The 16,075-nt window shown below is 74.4% G+C and overlaps 2 protein-coding genes across 12 annotated transcripts; one reads left to right on the forward strand and one right to left on the reverse strand.

The window, feature by feature from the left end:
- The first annotated feature begins 2,778 nt into the window (after window positions 1-2,778).
- LBX2 (ladybird homeobox 2) lies at window positions 2,779-6,829 on the forward strand. The gene is made up of 2 exons (XM_087737342.1): window positions 2,779-3,109; window positions 6,420-6,829. The coding sequence occupies exons 1-2, from the start codon at window positions 2,779-2,781 to the stop codon at window positions 6,827-6,829; spliced, it is 741 nt and encodes a 246-aa protein (XP_087593468.1).
- A 3,988-nt stretch (window positions 6,830-10,817) lies between these two features.
- Window positions 10,818-16,051, reverse strand: TTC31 (tetratricopeptide repeat domain 31). Of its 11 annotated transcripts, none has more exons than XM_087736924.1 (17): window positions 15,917-16,051; window positions 15,642-15,703; window positions 15,471-15,540; window positions 15,124-15,380; window positions 14,843-14,926; window positions 14,555-14,623; window positions 14,187-14,345; window positions 13,961-14,092; window positions 13,776-13,911; window positions 13,358-13,448; window positions 13,139-13,280; window positions 12,754-12,855; window positions 12,581-12,671; window positions 12,253-12,391; window positions 12,017-12,091; window positions 11,736-11,838; window positions 10,818-11,468 (listed from the first exon to the last, which is right to left on the reverse strand). In XM_087736924.1, the coding sequence occupies exons 1-17, from the start codon at window positions 16,035-16,037 to the stop codon at window positions 11,091-11,093; spliced, it is 2,211 nt and encodes a 736-aa protein (XP_087593050.1). In that variant the 5' UTR covers window positions 16,038-16,051; the 3' UTR covers window positions 10,818-11,090. The 11 variants fall into 11 exon arrangements, with proteins under 11 accessions (XP_087593050.1, XP_087593048.1, XP_087593047.1 ...); XM_087736926.1 differs by having other exon boundaries at window positions 11,352-11,614; window positions 12,253-12,388; XM_087736928.1 differs by having other exon boundaries at window positions 11,352-11,542.
- Window positions 16,052-16,075: the final 24 nt, after the last annotated feature.

The raw sequence follows: 16,075 nt of genomic DNA on the forward strand, positions 1-16,075 counted from the left end.
TGTGGGTGCCTCTGAGCTGGGGCGCCCGGAGCTGCCGGTGCTTGGAGCCCTGGGTGCCCCCGAGATGGGGTGTCCTGAGCAGGGGGACAGGGCAGCCCCGGCACTGGCACGGACGGTCTCCAGAGCGTGTACACCCTCGTGCCCTGGCACAGCCGGGCACTGCCGTGTGCCCCGGCTGGGGGCCGAGGGCTCAGGCCTTGCACGCCGTCCCCGACCCCCAGGGACCCCCAGGGGACCCGAGCCCCAGCGGGACGGAGGCGTGGGAGCCGAGGCGGGGGCCATGCTGGGGTGCACTGCCCCGTGGTGCCCCCGGCTCCATCCAAGCAGCCGTGCCCGTCACCGTCCCCGCCGGCTGCGGGCGCCCGGCCAGCGCAGGGCGCTCTGCCCCGCTCCGCAGGAAACTCCAATGTTCCTGCAAAAATTCAGAGGTCTCTTTTTGTTTTCCACTGTGTCCTGCTTTGGGGTGAAAAGCGTTTCCCATCCTGTGTTCCCGGCAGCTGGAGCTGACGCTTCCCTCGCCTGGCGGCGAGCCGGGGGCCGAGGCTCGCCCTGCACCGGGGCAGGGGGCCGGGGGGCGGCCAGGGCGGCGAGCGGGGAGGGGGCGGCAGGCCTGCCCCGGCGATGGCAATGCGGCACGTCTGTGCTGCACGCCTGTGCCCGTGCCCCTGCCCTCACCCTGCCCACAGCGTGGGCAGCTCACGGGGCACGGGTGGGGGGCGAAGGAGGGAAGGAGGTGGCGGCACTGCTCCCCGGGAGCATCCCTGGGCTCCTGGCTGCCGGGCAGCGGATTCGCCCCAGCCGCTGCGGAGCGATGGGCAGGGGGGACGTCGCACCCCATCGGGGTGAGCACCGCAGCAGGAGACCCCCCTGGGGCCCAGCCTGGCTCCTGCCTGCCCTGCCCGGTGCCCAGGGCCCAGCCTGCCTGGAGCGCTGTGGGCGCTCGAGCAGCTGGAGTTGCAGGGGGGCTTTGCTCCGCGGGGCCGGGCGGCTGCGAGCCCCGAGCAGGCGAGAACAAGGAATCAGCTTGGGCGGCAATTTCCCGGTGCGTGTTCACGGGGCATCGGCTGCGAGCCAGCGCAGGGCGCCAGCCGGGGCTGGGACGGGGGGAGAAGGGCTGTGCCCCTTCCCCCCCGCCCGCTGCCTGCCCGAGGCCTCGTGTCCGGCACGGTGCCCTCGTGTCCGGCACGGTGCTGTCGGGGGGGACCGCGGCTCTCAGGCCCCGGCTGAGCCCGGGTCCACCGGCAGCCCCCGTGGGGCCAGCAGCCGGGGCGGGAGCAGGGGACGCGGCTCGCCGGCACCCCGGGACAGGCACCATCACCCGGCAAGCCGGCACCACGTGCAGCAGCGGCAGCTCCACCGGCTCCCCTCGCCTCCCCGCACCGCGTTGCCGCCCTCCGGAGAGGACAAAAGCCGCGTGCGAGGCAGCCGTGCAAACGCCGCCGCGTCGGCCTGCCGCGCCCCGCACGCCGGCGTGCGAGGGGCCCTGTGCGCCCGTGGGAGCGGGGCCCGTCCGGCAGCACCACGCCGGGGCCCTTCCCGGGAGCAGCCTGTGAACCTCTCCCAAATCGGTTCGATCCCAGGCTGCCAAAGCCCCCTCCCCGCCCCCGCCTGCCGCCCGCTCCGGCGTTTAATTGCTCCGGCTGCTGGGAAATTTCAAGGTTGAATTTATCTAACTCCAATTTCCAGCCGGGGGATCGCGTTCTGCCTTTGTCAGCAAGATTGGAAGCCCCCAACCCCTCCCGGCATCGGCGCTGCCGGGTCCCCCTGCACCTGCTCCCCCCAGCCCGGCACGGTTCTCCCACCGCCCCCCCCCCCCCCCCCGGTTCATTTTCTCTCATTACCGCCATGACCCCTGCGCCCTCCTCATCGTCACCGTCACCGGGCCTAGAGCATCCCAGCAGCAGACCCATGGGGGGCACTGGGCGGGATCGGGACCGGGGGATGCCGAATCGCCCCTCCGGGGCGATTCGGCATCCCCCGGTCCCGATCCCGCCGGAGGATACGGACCCGGTGTCGGCAGCTGGGGCTCACCTGCGTGTGCGGGCGTCCCCAGTCTTTTTACGAGCGGTCGGGATCCCGGAGCTATTTGTACCGGGGAGGGCAGCGGGGAGAGCGTGGGGGGGGGGGGGGGGGGGGGATTTATGGCCGGGCCGCGCTCTGAAACCCAAAACCCACCCGAAGCGGCCTAATCACTCCCAGACGCAGCGGCCCCTGCGCTTTTATGGGGCATTTTAGAGCAGGGGAGCTAATAAATTTTTTGCGACGGTAAAAGCCCCGCTGAGGATGGCGGGGGGGGGGCAGCGGGCACCCACCGGCCGCCCCCCCGGGGGGCGGGGGGCTAAAATCGCCGTGCAAGGGGATTAAAATCGCTGCGCCCCTGCGCGCCCCGGTAGCGGAGAGAGAGCCGTGCCCCCCCCCCCCCGCCCCCCCGTCGGTGGCTCCTCCTCCTCCTCCCGGTGCCCAGTTTGCCGCCCCGGCCCCGGGTCTTTAAGGCTGCGGCACCGGGGCGGCGGAGGGCGGGGGGGGGGGGGAGCGGCGGCGGGCGCGGAGCTGCCCAGCCCCGCCGAGCGGCCCCCGGCGCCGGGAGGCCGAGCGCTCCCCGCCGCCGCCGCCGCCGCCGGGCCCCCGCCGAGGGGGCGGGCTGCGCCCGCGGGGTTTAAGTGCGGCCGCGGCTGGATGCGCGGGCGGGACGGCGGCGGCGAGAAGGGGGGGGGAAGCCCGGCGGGATGAGGCGGGCGCGGTGCTGAGGCGGCCCCGGTGCGGGAGCGGGGACGCGCCATGACCTCGGCGCGGGAGGCGGCGGCCGGTTCCCCCCCGCTGCACCCCCCGGGCGGCGGCGGCCGCCGGCGGAGCGCCCTGGACCAGCTCCCGCCGCCCGCCAACTCCAACAAGCCGCTGACCCCCTTCGGCATCGAGGACATCCTGGGGCGGCCCCGCGGCGGGAGCCCCCCCGGCCCCGGCCCCGCCGCGCCCCCCGCCCGGCTCCCCGAGAAGGCGGCGGGGCCCCGCGGCGGCGGCTGCGCCCCGTCCTCGCCGCTCTGCGCGCTGGAGGAGCTCGCCAGCAAAACCTTCCAGGGGCTGGAGCTGGGCGTGCTGCAGGCGGCCGAAGGTACCGGGCCGGGGGGGCTCCGCCGGGAGCGGGGGCGGGGAGCGGGCAGGTGCCGGGGCCGGGGCCGGCGTGGGGGGGGGGGGGGGGGCCGGGGGTGGGCCGCCGCCGGGCCCCTGGCGGGGCCGGGGCTCTCCTCGCCCCCAGCCCGGCGCGGCCCCGGTGAGTTTCCGTCGTGTCCCGGAGGGGCCGAGAGAGCCGGGAAGGGGCCGGTGCTCGCCCGGGGACACGGCGGCCCGGTCGGGGCAGCCCCGGCACCGCGCCCCGGAGCCGCACCGGCGGCCGCGGCCCGCGGGGAGGGAGAGGCCCGGAGCCGGGCACCGGGGGCCCGAGCGAGCCCCGGCCGAGCCCGCTCCGCGGCGGCGGGTGGGCTGAGAGCGGAGCTCCGGGAGGACCGGCCGGGCCGGCCCCGGCGGCTTCACCGGGAGCCACGGGGCCCGAGCCGGCCCCGGGAGCCGCGGTAGCGGGCGGCGAATCGGTCCCGCGGCGGAGCGGCGGCACCCGGCCCCGCCGAGCCGTGACCGTGACCGAGCGCCGGGGCAGAGTGGCCGATCGGTCCCGTCGGCAACGAAAACCCGTTACCGACCGCGGGCTCCTCCGGCGGGGACGGCGGCTGCGGCCGGGCCTCGCTTCTCCGGCAGAAACCCGTTACCGGCGGGGCCGGGCGGCCGCTCCCCGCTCACGGCCGCTGCCCGCGGGACCGGCGGCGGCTCCCCCGGGGCACCGGGCCCGGCAGACCCAGCGGGTCGCCGTCCCCGCGGGAAGGAACCGGCCCCGCCGGTCCCCGGCTCGGCCCTGGCGGGGAAGCCCGCCGTGAGAGCGGGCGGACGGACGGACGGACGGACCGAGCGGCAACCGGGACCCGGCAGCCCGCCCGAGACAAAAATCCTCCATCGAACGGACAGACGGACGGACGCCGGCGGGCGGAGCGCGGCGGCCGCGATGAACGAAAAATCCTTCACACGGGCGGATGCACGGACAGACAGAGCGGGGCTCCCGCCGTTAACGAAAACCCGTTAGCGGGACGGACAGACGGACTCGGACGGACAGACCGGGGCTCCCGTGGTTTAACGAAAAAAAAAACAACGTTACCGGGCCGGACACACGGACAGGGACGGGCAGAGCGGCGTTCCCGTAATTAACGAATAAAACCCAATCCGTTCTCCAGCCGGACAGACGGACACGGATGGGCAGAGCGCGGCTCCCGCCGTTAACGAAAGAACCCTTGCCCCGCCGGACAGACGGACGCGGGCAGAGCCGGGCTCCCGTGATCAACGAAAAAAAAAAATCCCTTCGCGGCCGGGCAGGGAGGGATTTAACGACCGGTAATTAACGACCCCCCCGACTGGACGGACAGACGGCCACGGGCGGACAGAGCGGGCTCCCGTGATTAACGAAAAGAAAAAACCCTTGCCCGGCCGGACAGACGGACATGGCCGGGCGGATCGGCGCTCCTGTAATTAACGAAAAGAAGCCGTGGCACGGCCGGACAGACAGACAGCCAGGGGACAGAGCGGGGCTCCCGGAATTAAGGTAAAAACCCGTTACCCGGGCGGACAGACGGACAGGGACGGGCAGAGCCGGGCTGCTGTAATTAACGAAAAGAGCCGTTGCCCGGGCGGACAAACGGACATGGCGGAGCGCGGCTCCCGCGGTAAACGAAAAAATCCCCTTACCCGGCCGGACAGACGGACAGAGACGGGACAGAGCGGGGCTCCCGGCATGGAGGTAAAACCCCGCTACCCGGCCGGACAGACGGACGCGGCCGGGCGCAGCGGGGTTCTCGTAATTAACAGCAAAAAATAATCCCGGGGCCCGCGGCTGACGGCGAAATGAACCGGGACCCGCGGACAGACGGACAGAAAGAGGACAGATTGACGTTCCCGTAATTGAGGTTAAAACCCCGCTACCCGGCGGGACAGACGAGCAGAAAGAGGACAGATCGAGAGCCCCGTAACTGAGGTAAAACCCCGCTTCCCGGCGGGACAGACGGACACGGCCGGGCAGAGCGGGGCTCCCGTGATAAACGAAAACCAAACCTCCTTGCCCCGACGGACAGACGGACAGAAACGGGAGCGATCGGGGTTCCGTGACCGAGGCAAAGCCCCGTTACCCGGACGGACCTACGGACAGGGCCGGGACAGCCCGGGGCCGCTGCGGCCCCCGGCGGGCAGCGGGACCGGGACCCTGTGGCCGGCGCGGAGCCGTTACCGGCGCCGCGGGCGGACGCGATCCGGTTTCCCCTCGCCTCCGCCGGCAGCGGCGGCGGAGCGCGACCGGATCGGGGCCTCGGCGCGGCCGTGCCGGGAGCGGCGGCGGGGACCGGGCCCCGCGGGAGCCGCACGGAGCCGGGGCCGCGGGCACCGGGGCTGCTGGAACGGGCTGAGCGAAAGCACGGGCGGGCTCCGCGCTTCGTGCTGCCGGGCCGGCCCCGCCGCCCGGGGCTCCCGGGGCTCCGCTGCCGGCTGCCGGCGCCGTGCGGGCCCCGCGGCAGCGGGCCGGGCTCCCGGACCGAGCCGGGGTCGGGGCGAGCGGCCGGCGCGGAGGGGCCGGACCGGAGCCCCGGGACCGCCGGCGGGACACGGGTGGGCTCGGCCCCGCGGGACACGGGTGGGCTCGGCCCCGCGCCGCAGCGGGCGGCGGCTCCGGCGGGACCGGGCCCGGGCGGGAGCGGCTCTCGGCTCCCGGCACCGGGAACCCGGCGGCGGCATCGGGCCCGGGCGGCGCCGCGGGCAGGGCCGGGGCTCGGTTTGGTTTGCGCGGCTGAGGGGGGCCGGCTGGGCTCGGTTTAGCTCGGCTCGGCTGGGCTCGGCTCAGCTCAGCTTAGCGCGGCCCGGCTGGGCTCGGTTCGAGCGGGTTCGGCCTTTCCCGGGCGGGAAGGGGCCGGCGCCGAGCGGCGGGGGCTGGCGGGGCCGCGCCGGGCTCAGCGCGGCTGGGCTCAGCCAAGCTCGGCTCAGCGCGGCACGGCGGCGCGGTGCCGGTGCCGGTGCCCTGCCGATGCCGGTGCCGGTCCCGATACCGATGGCGGCGCCGGTGCCATGCAGATGCCGGTGCCGATACCGATGCCGGTGCCGATGCCGGTGCCGACGCCGGTGCCGATACCGGTGCCCATACCAATGCTGATACCGGTGCCGTGCCGATGCCGGTGCCATGCTGATGCCGGTGCCGGTGCCGATACCGGTGCCGATGCCGGTGTCATGCAGATGCCGGTGCCGGTCCCGATGGCGATACCGGTGCCGATGCCGGTGCCGATGCCGGTGCCGATACCGGTGCCGGTGCCGGTGCCGGCGCACTGAGCCCGCTGTCCCCGCAGGTCGGGAGCCGCTGGGCGCCCTGGGGCAGCGCCCGGCCTGCAAGAAGCGGCGCAAGTCGCGGACGGCCTTCACCAACCAGCAGATCTTCGAGCTGGAGCAGCGGTTCCTGCGGCAGAAGTACCTCTCCCCGGCGGACCGGGACCAGCTGGCGGCGCGGCTGGCGCTCAGCACGGCCCAGGTCATCACCTGGTTCCAGAACCGCCGGGCCAAGCTCAAGCGGGACCTGGAGGAGCTGCGGGCCGACGTGGCCTCGCTGCAGGCGCTGCCCCCCGCCGCCCTCCAGCAGCTGGCGGCGCTGCCCGACCCCCCCCGGCCCCCCGGTACCGGTACCGGCCCCGGGTCCGGCCCCGCGCCGCCGCCGCCGCCGCCCGCCGAGCTCTCGGAGGAGGAGATCGACGTGGGGGACTGAGGCGGCGGCGGGGGAGCCCGGGGGGGTCCCGGGCCGGCACCGAGACTGACCGAGCCCCGGGCTGGACGGGGCGGCCGCGCTGCCCGCGCCCCGGGGGAATTGGTGCAATTTTTCGCTTTGTTTGGTTTGGTTTTGTCCGTCTTTCCTCTCCTCTCCTCTCCTCTCCTCTCCTCTCCTCTCCTCTCCCTTCCTTCCTTTCCTTTCCTTTTTTTTTTAATTTTATTTTCTGTCGTGTCTGTCCCGCCGGCCCGTCCGCGGCCCCGGGGGGGGGGGGGGGGGCGGCCCGCCCGGCTGTAAATATTTGGAATAAAGGCGACCCCTTACTGAGCGCGGAGGGGCTCTGCCGGCGGGACGGGCGGACGGGCGGACAGACGGACGGTCACCCCCGGCCCGTGGGCGAGCACGGCGGGGATGCCCCGCTCCGGAGACCCCCGGCCCCCGTGCGCCCATCGCCGTGCCCCGGGGCTGCCCCGCGTCCCCGCTCCCGGGAGCCCAGGGGCGCCTCGGGGGGTCCGGCGCGGCAGCGGGGTCACCGGTACCGGGGTGTGGGTGTGGGGGGGTGTGGGTGTGGGTGTCTCTGTGTGTGCTTGTGCGTGTCCGTGCCGCCGGCCCCACGCCCACCCTCACGCCGGCTGCGGGGGGGGCAGGGCCCGGGGGGGGCACACGCGTGGGGGGGCAGCGCCCGCCCCCCCGTGCCCGGTTCCCTCCGGCGGCGCCTCCCCCGCCGCCGCCCCACGCCCGACCCGAGTGGGACCGGTACCCTTCGCTCCCCTCCGCACCTGCCCCGGCCGCTGGACCCCGCACCGCACCGCCTGACGTCATGCCCCGGTGACGTCACTCCCCGGTGAGCGGGAGCGGCTCGGGCCCGGGCCCGGCCCCGGGAGGGGGGGCGGGGGGGACCCCGCGGGGTGCGGGCAGCTGCCTGCTCCCTGCCCTTGCGGGTCCGCGGGTCCCCACGCACCCACGCGCGCCCGCGCCGTGCGAGGTCCCCAAGGCAGAGCCCCCCCCTCCCCCCCCCCGGTTTAATTGCATCGTCGCGCCCCTCCCCCCCGCGCCGCAGCCGCCCGGCGGGGGGGGAGGGGCAGAAATTAGATTTCGCCTGCAAATGCCCTTGGGCGGCCCCCGAGCGCGGTCCGGCCGGCGGGCGGGGGCGGCCGCCACGCGTGGGGCCTGCGCGGGGGCGACCGGGGGCGACCGCGGGGCGACCGGGGCGCGGAGCCCCCCCGCGGGTGCGGGAGCCGCAGGCAGGGACGGGCGGGGGGGGGCGGGGGTCCCATCCGCCTCCCGCCCCCAGCGCCGGGCACCGGGGCCGCGACCCGCGGGGGGGCTTGCGCACACGGGCGTGGGGGCTGCACACCCGGCAGGGGGGTTTGCACACCCGGCAGTGGGCTTTGCACACCCAGCAGCAGGGTTTGCACACTCAGCAGGGGGTTTGCACACTCAGCCCTGGGGTTTGCACACCCAGCAGGGGGGTTTGCACACTCAGCAGGGGGTTTGCACACACAGACATGGGGTTTGCACACCCGGCAGTGGGGTTTGCACACACAGCAGGGGGTTTGCACACTCAGCAGTGGGTTTGCACACCCGGCAGTGGGGTTTGCACACCCAGCAGCAGGGTTTGCACACTCAGCAGTGGGTTTGCACACTCAGCCCTGGGGTTTGCACACACAGACATGGGGTTTGCACACCTGGCAGTGGGGTTTGCACACACAGCAGAGGGTTTGCACACCCGGCAGTGGGGTTTGCACACCTGGCAGTGGGGTTTGCACTCACAACAGGGGGGTTTGCACACCCAGACATGGTGTTTGCACACTCGGCAGGAGGTTTGCACACTCAGCAGTGGGTTTGCACACCCGGCAGGGGGGTTTGCACACCCGGCAGGGGGTTCACACACAGGATCACAGCAGGTGACTCCTGGGCCGTGCCCCCTCTCCCTCCCTGCTGCCCCCCAGGGCAGGGCCAGCCCCAGCCCCAGCCCCGAGCCAGCAGCTCCCCGCTGGCCCAGCGGCCACGCAGCCGCAGCCCGGCCACGGCAGCAGGAGAAACAAATGCCTCCGCTGCGGGCGACGGTGTCTGCAGGCCCCACAGCCGTCACTCCGCAGCCACGTCACCCCGCCACTGTGTCACCCCGCAGCCGTCACCCCGCAGCCGTCACCCCCAGCCTGGCCCTGGCAGGAGGCCGTGCCGGGCGATGGCCACCGGCCTGGCTGCGCCCAGGAGCTCCCTCCCGGCGCCAGCAGCAGATACCGGCAGCGCACACGCACCCACACGCATGTATACACATGTATACACATGCGCGCGTGCGGACGCGCACGCCTGTGCACCGTACGTGCGCGTGTCCCCAGGCGGGCGCGGGGGCGGCGGCCGGAGATGAGCTCACGGCTCCGGCTCGCTCCCGTCAGGCTGATGCGAGGGAACAGCTGGCGGGATCGCACCTCCACGCCGCGGGACGCACCCGGCTCCGCGCCCCGGCGTTCGCAGCCTGGCCCCAGCGCGGCCCCGCAGCCCCCAGCCTGCTGGAGCGCAGCCGGGACCCCGCGGCCTCGGCCCCTGCGCCCCACGGGTGCGTGGGGCAGGTACGGGGGAGCGGGCGTGGAGAAGGGGGCGCAGAGCCCCGGGATCTCATCCCGTCCCCGCGCTCCGACCCGCTCCCGGCACCTCCAGGCCCCTCCCGGCGCAGGGCGGCTGAGGGAGACCCAGCACCCTCACCGTGGCCTCTGGGCCGCTGCCCCCCAGCCCCGCGCCCCGCCGGTTCCCACCGCTCCGCGTGGCCACACAGCGAGGCCCACCGGCCTGCCGGGACCGCCGCCGGCACGGCCAGCCCGCCCACGCCGCCGGCATTGGCACAGCGTGGGGGACACACGGACACGTGCGCGCGGACAGACACCAGGACATGCACACGCAGGAGCAGAGCTGCGCGCCCGGTGTGCCGTGCCGCAGCACGGGGACCCAGAGCCACCGCCGCGGGCGCAGCCATGACCGGGCAGACGCCACGGCGCAGACGTGTCCCAGCAGGGCACGGGCAGGGACCCCTCCCCGGGGTGCGAGGCACCGCGTGCTGGCGTGGGAGCACCCGCGGCGGGAGCAGCCCCCAGCACCCGCTGCGGCCACGCGTGCCCCCAGCCAGCACCCACCACAGCTCCCCAGGGACCCCCACCCCTGCCCGGAGGGAATCGGCCCCTGGAGGGCTTCACCCCGGCTCAGCGGCCGCGGGGCAGGGACGTGCCAGGCCCAGGGCAGGCCGTGCCCGTCACCGGGCTCTCGGGGCGGCGGCGGGCGCTGCCGCCGGGGGCTCTGGGGGCTCAGCCCCCCCCCCCCCCTTCTTTTTCCCCTTCCAATTTTCCGGATGATTAACTCGACTGCTGTTTCCTGACAACCTCTGCTGTTGGTATTAATTTCTTTTAACGAGTGATTAATTACTCGCTGTCTCCCGCGCTCCTTCTCCCCTTGCCCATTTGCATATTAATCAAATTCCCCGCCACGGCCCCCGCCGCTGAACGAGGGCACCCCCGCCGCTCACGGGGACCGCGGGGACGCCGCCCGGGGGGCTCGGGCCCGGGGGGGCCGCACGGGTGCTGCAGAGCCGGTGCTGGGTCTCCGCTACCGGTACCCAGGGGGAGCCGCCCAGCACCGCCCCGGATCGGGCCCCCGGATCCGCCGCCGCGCGGGCCGAGGGCGCCCCCTGCCGGCCGCCGGTGGCGCTGCGTGGGGCCCGGAGCGGGATTGGGGGGGGGGGGCGGGGGGCGGGCGGCAGCGCCCCAGGGCCCCGCTCCGGTGCAAGGAGCCGCGGACCGGGCCCAGGCACCGGCAGCGCCCGGCACGGGCCCCCCCCAGCCCGGAGCCCGGTGGGGCCGGGCCGAGCGCCGGGCGCGGCGGGGAGCAGCCGAGGGAGCCGTCACGGAGCCCTAACCGTCAGCGGGTGCTCGGGGCTGGGGGAGCGGGGGCAAACCCCCCAGTGCGGAGGGAAAGACAGAAGGAGGGAAGGACAGACGGCCGCCGGCTCTCGCTTTTATTAAGAACCCCAAAGCGGGTACGACTCCCCGGAGGGGCGGAAGGTAACGGCCGTGCCCATGGGGCACAGCCCGGGCCCCAGCACCGGCAGCTCCAGGGTGGGCACCGGCCCGGGCAGGCACCGGGAGGGACCCCTGCCCCCCGAGGCGGCAGGAGGGGACAGGTCCCGCTGCCTGCAGAGGGAAAAGGCACGGGCAGGGCGAAGGCAGGGCGAAGGCAGGGCGAAGGCAGGGCGAAGGCAGGGCCCAGCTCAGGCCCCTGGAGCCGGGGGGAGTGGGGGGCCCCGCTGGCAGCCCCCGGCCCCGCAGAGGAGCCGGGAGCCCCGCTGGGGTCCCAGCCCCCGGGTGGGGAGAGCAGGGAGCCCCCAGCTCAGGCAGGGCCCGCACCCGGCCGGGCCGGCTCCTCCGGTCGGGGGCTTGGGGGCAAACGTCCACAGCAGCCGATGCCTCCGCGGCAGGAGGGCTCTGCACTTGGCGGGCAGCGTGCCGGCCCCCAGGTCGGGCAGGTAGCCAGGACAAGCAGGTAGCCACGCCATCCCATGGCAGCCATCCATCAGGGCAACAGGCAGGGACAAGGCAGCGCCGAGGGCCCAGCTCCTCCGTGGCGTGCCAGCGGCACAGGAGGGCAACTGCTGAGGAGAGCCCTTGGCTACGGGAGCCCCCCGGGGGGGGCACCCACCTGGCCGCGGGGCTCCAGGTGCCGCTGGGGGGACGGGGTGGCGTGGGAGGGGTGCTTGAGCTGCAGCGCCAGCCTGCTCCCCTCCACCTCGGCATCCTGGGGGCAGAGGGGAGCTGAGCCGGCAGCGCCGCCCCGGCAGGGAGGGCAGGAGGGGGCCCAGGACAGCCCCCATGCCAGCACCGCCTGGCCCCCGGCGCCGCGCCCGCCCCCGGCTCACCTGCATGGCGGCGTAGGCTTTTTCCGCCGCCTTCTTCTTTGTGTAGTTGATGAAGGCGCAGCGTCTCCCCGGCAGCATCCGGATGAAGCGGATCTCCCCAAACCTGCGGGCTGGAGCGTTAGAGACCCCCCCGTGCCGGGTTTGCGCCCCAGGCCAGGAGCACCGGGGACGGGCACGGGGCTGGCAGGGCAGCAGGGCGCAGGGTCTTGGCCCTGGGATGGCGACGGGGGGCTGGCAGGACGCCGAGGGGCGGCGGGGGCTCGGCCCGGAGACGCGCTCACCGGCTGAAGGAGTCACGCAGCACCTTCTCGCTGATCCTGGGGGTGATGTTCCCCACCCAGAGGGGATAGCAGTCCCTGCCAAAGCACACCAGCGTCACCAGCAACCGGCTCCATCCTGCACACCAGCCTGAGGACCCCCCAGCACCACCAGCTCCATGGGAGCGCTGTGACCCACCCACTCCTGCCCAGTAAGCACCAGTCACCGTCCCAGACGGCCCCTCCAGCCCCAGCCCTACCTGGCAGGATGGCTCGCAGGCAGCATCTGCTGGCTGCTGGCCGTGGCTCGGCCCTGGCCTTTCGCCTGGCTCCTGGAGCTCACGACGGTCACGAAGCCGCTGTCCGTGTCCTGGCAGCTCCCGCTCGCCCACTCCCCTGCTGAGAGGGATGGGCTCAGCCAGCTCCATGGAGGGGCACAGCACCCACCGCAGGCCAGCCCCAGCCCCGGTGTCCCCCCGAGACCCCCTCCAGCCCCGAGACCACAGCCCCAGTCCCCCTGCGCCCCCCTGCCACCAGCTCTGCCAACAGCTCCGAAGCAAAACCACCGCCAGCACTGAGGTCCATTACCGGAGGGAGGCAGCGGCGGCTCCCCAGCCTCCAGCAGGGACGGGGACACGGGGATCCCCCCCGGGCTGCTCCGGCCGCGGGGGCTGTGCTGCTGCGGGGGGAGAGGAGGTCAGGCCCTGCAGGGCGGCAGCTGGGGATGGTGGCAGCCGGGGATGGTGGGGACAGGGACTCACCCGCAGCAGCGCCCGGCAGGCCTCCAGCTGCGCGGCCGCGTCGGCGTTGGTGCCGTCCAGGCGCAGCAGCTCCTCAAACGTGCTGGCGGCCTCCGCGTAGCACTGGGACCCGGCAGAGAGGGGCTGAGCTCCCGCTGCCCGTGCCGGCCACCCGCCCAGCCAGCCTCAGCCCCCAGCCCACCCCACACAGGGCTCTGCCCGGCCCTGCTGGCACCCAATGGCCCCCACCCAGCCCTGGCACCCTGCAGCCCCCCGCCCAGCCCCACTGGCACCCTGCTGCCCCCCACCCACCCCACAGCCCCCACCCAGCCCCACTGCTAGCCTGCTGCCCGTGCCCAGCCCTCCCAGCCCTGGCACCCCACAGGCCCCTGCCCAGCCCCGGTACCTCCAGCCCCCGCAGCGCCTTGCCCTTGCGAAATAATCCTTTGGGCCACCCGGGCTGGAGCCCCAGGGCCACCTCTGCGTCGCTGAGCGCCTCCTCGTAGCACTGAAGCTTCTCGTAGCAGTAGGAGCGGTTCCCGAAGAGCCTGCAGGGAGAGCGGGGTCGCTGCTGCCCGGGACCCGCAGCCTCCGGGGAACGCCGCTCCCCGGCCCCATCGCTCACCGGTGCTCCCTGGGGTTCAGCTTCACGGCCTCCGTGAAGGCCTGCACCGCCTCGGCATAGCGGCCATTCTGGGCAGCCTCGTTGCCGCAGCCTGCAGGGAGAGCACCGCCCGCTGCCGACCCCCCAGCCCGGCTAGGGAGCAGAGTTGTGCCCCCCGCCCACACTGGGGACACGGGCATCTGCTAGGGACCAGCAGAGAACAGCGGGGCCGCAGAGGAGACGGCGGCTCTGCCGTCACGCAGCTGCGAGGGAAAGGTGCCTCGGGGATAGCCCAGGGCCACAACGGCCCGTGAAGAGCCCTGCCGGCAAGGAGCCCAGGCACAAACCCCCCCGGGCAGAGCTACCCCCCGGAGCCGGGAAGCAGCAGCACAGAGCCCCTGCGTGCCCACCCCCTCGTCTCACTGCCCGAGGCGCTGACCTGCGAGAATCAGGCTCTGCTCCACCGCGCTCGTGTCCAGGGGCACAGGCTCGGGCGCCTGTGGGGCAGGCGGGCAGGGCAGCGAGGGCTCGGGCGCCTGTGGGGCAGGCGGGCAGGGCAGCGAGGGCTCGGGCGCCTGCAGGGTGGGCAGGTCCCTCCCCAGCGCCCCACTGGCTCCAACGCACCTTCCTCAGCGTCCTCGTGCCAGGCTCCGCGTTGCCCGTCCTGGCCGGCTTCTCCTTCGGAGGTGCCGGCAGCCTCACGCCCGCTTTCTGCCGGGCTTTGAAGATGAAGGTGCAGCTCAAGTCCAGCTCATCCTGGGAGAGGCAGGGTGGGCGAGGCGGGCAGAGCCCCAGGCCCGTCCGCAGGGCAGACCCCGCGCCAGGCTGGCACCGCGCTGGGAGCGCTCACCTCCATCTCCTCCTCCCGGCCTCCTCCCTCCTCTCCCGAGGAGGCTGCGCCGTCCCTGAGGCACGGGGAGGGGCTGGGGCCCGGCCAGCCCTCCCCCTCCTCAGCGTTGCTGCTCTGGGGGTGCCCGGCGCCCGCAGCACCGCTCGGGGATGAGGTGCCCTGGAAGGAGAGGGCAGGAGTGAGACAGCAGCCGGGGCAGCGGGGCTCTGCCTGCCCGTCCCTCTCCCCACGGCTGCGGCGTCCCACCTTCAGAGACTCGCAGCACCCCTGAAGGCGGCAGGGAGGCTCGAGGACCCCGAAGGCAGCACAGCCCGGCTGCCGTGGCACCCGCAGCCAGGCCGGGGCAAGGAGCCGGGGCAGTCACTCACCAACTCAGCCTCCCCCTTGCTTTTCAGCTCTTGGCCCAATTTTTCTTGTTTTTTCCTGTCTTTTTGCCTCTGGAAAGCAGAGAGAGCCGTGAGCGGGCGCCGGGCAGAGCAGTGCAGACCCACGCCCGGCCCCACGCCGCAGCTCTGCCTCGGCGCTGCTGGGGGTGGGGGCAAGCCCCGGGCCGCCCCCGAAGCGCGCCTCCCCCCAGGGCAACAGCAAGACTCAGGACGAAGGGAAACACAGGCAGCTGCCTGCGTGCTGCAGGGTAACCCCCCCAGGGCACCCACCTTCTTCTTCAGCTTCTTCTTTTCCGCCTTCCTTTTCATCCGCTCCTCCTCCGCCACCAGCTCCCGCGCGTTCCTCTCTGCTTCCTGGGGGAGCGCCGCCGCGAGTGCCCGGCCCCACGCTGCGGCCAGGAGAGCGGGACGGCCCCAGGCGCGCCAGCGGCAGCGCTGCCTTCGCCTCGGGTCGCCGCTGCCAGCCCCTCGCCCCCCAGGGAGGTGGGAGGACGAGAGGGGCTGGAGGATGGGCAGGGGACGGGCAGCCCGCGGGCAGGCAGGTGCCTCACCTCAGCCGTAAGCTGGTGCCCCCAGGGCGCGGGCAGCCTGTGCGGGGCGAGGAGCGCCTGCGGCGGGCGGACGGGCAGCGGCTCCTCGCACAAGAAGGAGCTCTTGAGGCCGCAGAAGTTGTGGGGGGGGTCGCTGTCCTCGCTGGAAACGTCCCAGTGCTGGCCGAAGCCGCTCCACGTCTCCTCCTCTTCATCCTCCTCCTCCTCCTCCTCGCTGGACTCCTCCAGCCGGCTGGGGCAGTACCAGACGCCCGGGCCTGGGCAGGCAGAACCGGGGCCGTCAGCAGCAGCGCCCGAGCGCCGGGACCCCCGGCAGAGCCCCCCGCCACCGGCTCCTCCCGACTCACCGAGGCCGAAGGCGGCCCGGGCCACGGAGGCTTCCCCCGTGGCGCTGCCGATCGCCGGGCGGGACGCGACCTGCGGCGGCACCGGGTGCTGGAGCGGCGGCCCGGGGGCGGGGGAGGCGGCCTCCGCCGCCCCCCCTGCCCGGCCCCCGCCGCCCCCGGGCCCCCACGTACCTGCCGCCGGCGGGGCTCGGCCTCGGCGGCGCTGAGCAGGCAGTGCCGGGGGCAGAAGGGCGCTGCGGGGAGCGGAGCCGGCCCTCAGCCACCGGGACCCAAACCGAAACCGAAACCGAAACGCAGCGGCGGCGGGCGCCGGCCCCGGCCCCGCAGGCGCCCCCCGCCCCGGCTCACAGCGCGGCCGCCGTCGCTGCGGGACCCCGGCCCTGCCCGGGGCACCCCCCCGGGGCAGCCCCCCGGGGCAGCCCTCGGCCCCGCTCCCCGCCCCGTACCGCCGCTCCAGCCGCCGGGACCGAGCACGCAGCCCCAGGGGCAGGCGACGAGGGCAGCCCCGAACCCGGAGGCGCCCGGGCCCGGACCGGCCGGGTCCCGAGTCCCGCCCGCCCCCCGCATCGCCCCGGGGCCGGTACTCGGTGGTCGCCGCCGCTATC

The sequence above is a fragment of the Nipponia nippon genome, unplaced genomic scaffold (assembly GCF_047370975.1).
Source record: "Nipponia nippon isolate SJK-2023a ecotype South Korea unplaced genomic scaffold, ASM4737097v1 scaffold_6, whole genome shotgun sequence".
Lineage (NCBI taxonomy): Eukaryota > Metazoa > Chordata > Aves > Pelecaniformes > Threskiornithidae > Nipponia > Nipponia nippon.

What these genes read in the sequence shown, in the direction of transcription:
- LBX2 (XM_087737342.1), top strand. Translation starts at nt 2,779, where the DNA reads ATGACCTCGGCGCGGGAGGCGGCGGCCGGTTCCCCCCCGCTGCACCCC. An exon ending in CGTGCTGCAGGCGGCCGAAG is followed by an intron (nt 3,110 to 6,419) that starts GTACCGGGCCGG and finishes CTGTCCCCGCAG; the next exon opens with GTCGGGAGCCGCTGGGCGCC.
- TTC31 (XM_087736918.1), bottom strand. Translation starts at nt 16,037, where the DNA reads ATGCGGGGGGCGGGCGGGACTCGGGACCCGGCCGGTCCGGGCCCGGGC. An exon ending in CCGAGCCCCGCCGGCGGCAG is followed by an intron (nt 15,541 to 15,641) that starts GTACGTGGGGGC and finishes GTGCCGCCGCAG; the next exon opens with GTCGCGTCCCGCCCGGCGAT. An exon ending in GCCGGGAGGAGGAGATGGAG is followed by an intron (nt 14,093 to 14,186) that starts GTGAGCGCTCCC and finishes TGCCTCTCCCAG; the next exon opens with GATGAGCTGGACTTGAGCTG.